General features: G+C 39.0%; 2 protein-coding genes and 1 long non-coding RNA gene across 4 annotated transcripts in view; 2 read left to right on the top strand and 1 right to left on the bottom strand.

Moving 5' to 3' along the window:
* LOC109377412 (uncharacterized) overlaps positions 1 to 2212 on the bottom strand; it is a 15691-nt gene extending 13479 nt beyond the window's left edge. For both annotated transcript variants that reach the window (XR_002122863.1, XR_002122864.1), the window contains exon 1: positions 1977 to 2212. This is a non-coding gene — a long non-coding RNA (uncharacterized LOC109377412). The remainder of the gene's footprint in view (positions 1 to 1976) is intronic.
* Positions 1 to 7318, top strand: part of LOC109377411 (zinc finger protein 605-like) — an 84497-nt gene that overhangs the window by 66116 nt on the left and 11063 nt on the right.
* The window catches only part of LOC109377410 (KRAB domain-containing protein 4-like), a 14547-nt gene continuing 7821 nt past the window's right edge, over positions 593 to 7318 (top strand). The window contains exon 1 of the mRNA XM_019633739.1: positions 593 to 785. Coding sequence (XP_019489284.1) covers positions 732 to 785 — 54 coding nt within the window. The 5' untranslated portion in view covers positions 593 to 731. The remainder of the gene's footprint in view (positions 786 to 7318) is intronic.

Below are 7318 nucleotides of genomic sequence, written 5' to 3'. Positions count from 1 at the left end.
TGTGTGTGTGTGTGTGTGTGTGTGTGTGTGTGTGTGTGTGTGTGTGTTTTCCAGCAAAGAAAGGAAAGGTTTATTTAAGGAGTTGGTGCCAAGTCCAGAGACACAGGTGAGTTAGTGCTCTCAAAAACCTGGCTCTGATATATTATTTTTTTTAATATAGCATCATCAGTGTCTATGTGTGATATTGCCTATAATTTCCTTTTCTGGCACTGTTCTCAAAACTCAGTTTCTTCCAGGTATTCTGTTTCCCAATAGACCATACTTTTGAAGTTACAGACTTTAATATATATATAGTCAAAGACAGAACTTTTTATTTAACTTTCTGATACCTAGGAAAGTTGTCAATACAGATGTATGCTCAGGATATATGTGACTATTGAGAGCATCTTAACCTTGGACATTGTATGTCCAGAGCCTTTGGATTAAACAAAACATTTGAGGTGTCAAACTCCAGGTTATATTTATCCCCAGCAGCCTGAGCAGAGTCACCGGAGGGCCCAGCTTAGAATTTTATGTGAAGATAAGGTCTCTGCAATAAAAGCCTACAATTAATATGTCATGTAAAGTGAATATTCCCCTTAATCCGCAGGTCTTGACTTTCTGGGAAAAGGCAGCTCCCGTGACATGAGGACGTAGAGGTTCCAGAACAAAGAGTGTCGTGTTTCTGGTGGTCCTTTTGACCAGAGAGCTCTTAGCTAAGATACAAAGCAGAGCTGGAAGTCATTGAGCGGATGTTGGTGTCACTGGCAACTTCCCAAGAACAGCTGAAAATGACCAAATCTAAGGTGAGTTGTTTTTCCAAAGGATTTGAAGAAATTTTTATTAATTCACACAATAAAAAGTAATACTATGCGCAGATAAAAGTGTGGTGGGAAAAATGCACAGCAGAGATGATAGACAAGACTGCAGCCCAGTTGGAGGATGGATGTATTATATATAAATACACATTGTGGCTCATTCAGAGTGCCTAATGTCAAAACATCGCAATATAATCTGTAGAGTCCAAAACTGAGTTGCCACTTTTCCTCTGGTGCTGATGATGTCAGCCATAATCAAAAGACGAACAGGAATTTTTATGAAATACATTTTCCATTAAGAGGAAGCTGACAATTCCTTGCAGCCAATAAATGTTTTCTGGCACTTCCGCATCAAGAAGTAAGTTTATCGGTCTTCATCAAAAATCAAGTGTTGCTCAAACTCAGTATCACCAATTCCTCCTCTCTTTCTTTCTTTTTTTTTTTTTTTNTTTAAGAAAATCAAGTTTGGGAATCTCTAAAGTTCCCCAAAGTGGCCAATGATTTTCTAAATTACTCTTAGTCAGATCTGTCCATTTAGTTAAATACATGCACGAAAATTCCCCGCGGGTTTTAAACATATACTCAGCCAGTGTCCCTGTTGGAGGAACAGTTTTAGGAGGCTTAGACAACAGAGATCCCCTTTTTTAACTGCGCCCAAATAAATTCACAACTCAAAGAACCTGCAGGTCTTCACGTCGCCTCCCTCTGAAAGTCTGATAACTGAGAACCAGGCTGAAGGCTAATAGTCAGTTCCAGGGAAATAACCAACTCTCAGGGAGTTAAGTTATAGGCTGAGCTGGGTGGCACTCTTCTCACTTTCTCATCGAGATGGCACAGTCTAATACCGGCCCAAACTGACCAATTTCAGTAGAAATAACCTTTATACCCAAAGGGACTTTATGCGAAGGCCAGTCTGTGTCTGAAAGGACAGCTTGCTTTCTGAAGAATTAAAGCTGACGTGCCACCAGTACATGGACTACATAGACAAATTGGCCTCTAACTCATTCACACACAAAAATAAAACGTTAAAAAAAAAATAAAACAAGTTCCGAATAAAACCTGGAGCGTCAGACGCAAAGCGTTGGCCCAGAGCCAGGAGAGAACTCACCCGAGGCTTCGAAGCAGAGGAGCAAAAGCGAGCCCAAACAGCTCACTGAAGCTCAAGGTGGGTTTGCTCACCTTTCAGAAGCCAGGAGAGTTCCTTTTTCTCTAGATTCTGGACAAGTCAAATGTTAATCGGACAAAATAGTCTTTTAAATAGTCCACCAAAAGGAGGGTTTATTCGCGGGGGGGGGGAACAAAACAAAACCACCACAGTAGCACAGGAACACAGAAACCACAGCCGGCCACGGGTGCCAAAGAGGGCGGAGTGGTCCAAGATGCCCTCTACATATCCCCCTCCCCGCTCCGTAGGAAAGTAGAACCATAAAGTTTAACAGGAAGTCAAGACTAGAGAGTAACAGGAAACCCAGCTCCATCCATAGACCTCCCAGGTCCTGGCTCAGTTTTCTTAAAGAGCCAGTTCACTTTTATTAAAAGGCAGGCCTTTCAGTGGTCCTAAAAACGTATTGGCAGGGTCTAATATGCTACTGCGCATGTGTAATGCACGTGGCTGACTGCGGAGGTATGGCCCTAAGTGTTTGTTCGTCTCAGTACGGCACATGGTTTAAGATGGCCACTTCAATTGTAAAGCCGCTGAACGGGGGCGGCCATATTACTCACCAAGTTTCGACTGCGCAGAATCCGGGTCCTTGGAAGGAAGCGGCCCTTTTCATCCACCGGCCCCTGAGTGAGCCCGGTAGGAAAAGTGCGGAGACCGGAAGCGGAAGTGGTATGTGGAATTATTTTAAACCTCCCGTGGCGCGCTGAGGACGCTATAGTTGCCTGTATACAGGTGCGGAGCTTAATAAAGTGCTTGGGGAAGATTGTGGCATCCGTAATTGATGAAGGATGTCTGTGGGTTTTGGGAGGTGGGTTGGGGGATCCGATTGTGCTTAGTTATCGGAGGGGGAGGCTTGGCTGTAAGTGGCGGTGTCATGGGAGTGGGCCAGTTTTCGGGGTCTGTGTGGGGTATGGTCCTGTGGAGGATAGGGATTACTTCTTAGGGACTTTTGGTAGTTGTGTGGAGGTGGTGATAGCTTCAGTGTGGTGGGTCCATGGTTCAGAATGAGATATCATTGTGGGCGTAAGCGGTTGGACAGGCTCATTTGTGTTTGTGATTGAGTCTCTTGTCTGGGTCATGCATTGGTATGAGAAGTTAAGTAAATTGGTGGAGGTCTTGATGGGTGGGGGTAGGGGTCAGGGATTGGGGGGTGGGTTCAGTAATTTGAGTCCACAACTTTGGATAATGGGTACAGGCTTTCTGGAGTTATATTTCTCACAGCTGACAAGAGTATGGTCCATTATAGCCAATCTTCTATTCAAAGCCTGTTTTCAATTCTCCTTGGACCCCCAAGTCATCCTCTCTTATTTTTTCTATGAAAATACTTTGAAGCTACGATATTGTGATTTATAAGATATTTGATCTTGATCTAGTTGCTGACTCACAGCTTCCCCCAACCGTTGGAATTAAGTCTTAAGTTTTGAAATTGATAAAGGTGTCTTTTGTTATGTTAATGAGGTGGCTTTTGGACCCCACCCTAGGGTGGAGGCTGGTTGCCTGGGGAAACAACCTTTGATTAGGGGGTTTGAATTTTCAGTCCTTCTACCCCGTACCCACCTCCGGGAATAGAAAAGGGGCTTGAGGTTGAAACCATTGCCAATGGCCAGTGAATAAATCAATTATAAATATGTAATGGGGCCTCCATGAAAACACAAAGGGACAGCTCATGGCTCCTTTTTTCGAAGAGCTTTCATGTTAGGGGACTGGAACACATCCACTGTGCCACCATGCTGGGCCCCAAGCTCAATATGGACAGAAGCTCCTTTTGTGCAGGACCTGGCCTTATGTATCTCTTCATCTGGCTATTGATTCATATCCTTTAATATCCTTTGTAATAAATTGCAAACCTAGTGAGTAAACCAGTTTTCTTGAGTTCTGTGACCCAGTTTAGAAAATTAATTGAACCTCAGGAGGGGGTTGTAGGAACCTCTGATTTATAGCCAGACCAACCTTAGCATCTGAAGTGGAGGGCTGTCTTGGGGGACTGAGACCTTTACCTATGGAATCTAATTCTCTCTCTGGTTATTGCCAGAATTTAGTTGAATTCTTGAATACCCTGATGGTGGCTGAGAATTGCTTTGTGTGAGAAAACCTACACATGTTGGAACTGGGTTCGGGGAAGCTACAAACTCAGAGACCAAAATTAACCACGTCAGATGGTCTGAACATAAAAATTCCTAACTAAAAGCAGGTCAGGGGATAGTCACATCCTGGGCCTGTAGCTTTTTTGACAAAGGTCAGTCTTTACCTTAAGTGAGACTGTCTGTTGTCTTTTTGCTTGTAAGGAATATCAGTAATCCCTTTTTCTGGACTCCTCAAAGCACAGCCTCCACACCAGAGCGCGAGACACAGAGCCCCTCATTGTTATCTTGCCCCCACATACCATCTCTGTGTGCTATAAATGTCAATTTTTAATTATCCTGTACCCACCAATGTAAAAGAACTATGTGTGTCTCCATTTTACTTTTTATCCAATCCCAGAGATTTCCCCACTTTGCTTTCTTCTGCCCCCTTTATCTACCACCAGTGTAACCCCTGTTATGTCTCCTTCTTTGATTCTAATGTAGAAAATGAGCTGCAAAACTGCCATTCTCCAGAGCGTTTTCTCAATTCGGAGAGATTTTGCTTTCTGGGAGCTGTTGTCAGTTTGGCTCAAATAAACTCATTAAAATTCTCTACAGGATTGGATGTTTCTTAGGTTGACAGGCAACAATTGTTAAAATTTGGGTATGTTTCTGATTTTTTTGCTTTTAAAAAAGTTATTAATCGAATTATTTTTTTATCACTTGAGCTTATCATACATAGATGCCTATATTCTTTTGAAAATACTTTTTTAACAGCTAAAAGGATACTTTTAGTATTCTATCAAGTGACTGTATGGAATTTTGACTGGTGTCACATTAAAATAATAAATTTGGCAGAATAATCTACTTTTATCTTAATACAAATTGGTTCCTCTCTCCAGCCCCTCAGAAAGTTTTCTGGTTTTATGTAGGTTCTGGATATTTATGTTGTCTTTAGTGATTATATTGTCATTGTTTTTGAAAAATGCTTCCTTTTGCCTTTTAAACTTTTAATTTTTGTTGTGAAGAAAAACAATTAAAATACCTATCTGAGCTCATTACTGACTTTCATTATTATGAAGAATTTTTTATTTTTTTCCCCCAGATTTTTAAGGAAAGCCATCACAAAATCTTCAAATGATTTTAGTGGAAAAACTATGGATTTTAGAATTAGATCTAGGTTTTTATTTCATTTATACCACTAGCTGGGATGTTTGGAAAGTTGCCTAAACTCTCTGAGTGTCCATTTTCCCATTTGTGTAAACTGAATTCATAGTGACTCTCAGAATTGTGAACATAAAGTGAATTCCATAACAGTGGGTTTCACAGTAGCCACCGATAAGTGGTAGTTATTCTATATTTATATTGCTGTAGAGCTTTATGCAGTTTTAAATGTTTTGTATTTCTTTTTTTTCATTTCATTATTTTTCTGTTTCTTATTTTTTACAGTTACATGCTATACTTGCTAGTGTCTTGCCTTCTTCCTTCACCATTATGTTAATAGCTTCATTTGTATTGTTACGTGTAGCTTTAGTTTGTCCGTTGTTATTTAGTTCATTTATTATGAATAGGGCACCATTTTTGCCATTTTACTGTCAATGGGTATTAGAGCTGTTCCTCATTTTTGACTCTTATAAACTGTGCTGCTGTGAACATTCTTATATACATATCCTGGTTTACAGGTGTAAGTTTTGTAAACTAGGATATTTACCATATTTCCCCATGTATAAGACACACCTTTTTTTTTAAAAAATTTGGGGTCTAAAAACTGGGTGCGTCCTACACAGTGGTTGTACATTTCAAATGCCATAGATGGAACAGGACGAGGCAATATATGAAGACAGTGATTTGTCATCAGACACAGATGAGGACAAGCTAATGGTTGGGAGTTTTGACAGTGATGAGTTGTATGAATTTTATGATGAATAAAACGAGTTCAATAACTTTATGTAATACATTTTTTTTTTCAAATTTCAGGCCCCAAAATTAAGGTGCGTCTTATACATGGGGAAATGGTACTTAAGAGTTGCTAGGTTATAAAAATCAACGTTACTAGCTAATGTTATGTTTTTCCTAAAGGAGCTCTTCTAATGTGCACCCCTGTCAGCAGTGTGTGGAAGCTGTCCTTGCTTTAAATTCTCGCTATCCCCCAGCATTATCAGAGTTTTTGTTTTTGGCTTACCTAATGGGACTTAGATAGGCCCAAAAAAGTAGTAGGTCATTGTAGTTTTCATTTACATTTCCCTGATTATCCTCTTCAAATCTTTTGCTCATTTTTATTGATCTCTCTGACCATTTGAAACAAATTGATTTGTAATTTTATTGGTTTTTTTTTTTTTACATATAAGCTGTGGCTGGTAATACATTGTAAATATGTTCTTACATTCTATGGCTTATTTTTCACACTTTTAAAAAGATAGTTGATTTTTTTTTAGTGATTTTATTTTTAATTGCTTATTCTTACTATATAAACAGTAATCTTTATATATTGACTTTGTATCTAGCTATGTTGCAAAAACTTTTTGTTCGTTTTATTAATATATCTGAAGAGTCTTTCGGGTTTGTGGTTCATAAACATAACAGAAGCAAATTTTGGCAATTGTGTTTCATTCTTTTCTATTCTTACACTTTTTCTTTTCCTTGCTTTTTCCTGGCCTGGACAATACACTGTAATGTAGAATGGAAATTTTGATTGTAGGCATCCTTTTTTTCTTGATCACAGTTGGGAAATTTTTCAGTATATTTTTTGTAGGTTTTTTTATACTTTTTTTTTTTTTTGTATTAAGAAAGCTCTCTTTTTGTCAGACCTTGCTAAGATTTTGTTGTTTTAGTCACCAGTGTAAGTTGAATTTTCTCAAATGTTTTTCAGTATTTTAATTTCTCTTATTTAATTGTTGTGTTGATTTATATTTATTGACTTTAGGATTTTAAATCAACTTTGTACTCCTGGGATAAAATCAGTGATCACATCTTTAATTAGCTTTTCTTTATATTTCTGGATTATATATATACAGAGGGTGCCAAAAAAATGTATGCACATTTTAAGAAAGGAAAAACTATTAAAATTGTATTACTCTATATATACTGATAACAAAAGGTGAATACAAGTCACATTTGACTTCTGCAATTACAAGAGGTGCTTAAAGTGGTTACCATCAGCATCCAGACACTTCTGATTTCGGCAAACTACAGCTTGAGCAACGTTGACCAAAGTGTCCACTTGTGTACGTATTTCTGGCACCCTCGGGGAGTGTGTGTGTGTGTGTGTGTGTGTGTGTGTGTGTGTGTGTGTGTGT

Source organism: Hipposideros armiger, unplaced genomic scaffold (assembly GCF_001890085.2).
Source record: "Hipposideros armiger isolate ML-2016 unplaced genomic scaffold, ASM189008v1 scaffold_1393, whole genome shotgun sequence".
NCBI lineage: Eukaryota > Metazoa > Chordata > Mammalia > Chiroptera > Hipposideridae > Hipposideros > Hipposideros armiger.
The sequence above is the reverse complement of the archived record's forward strand: the minus strand, read 5'-3'. Positions and strand labels throughout refer to the sequence as shown.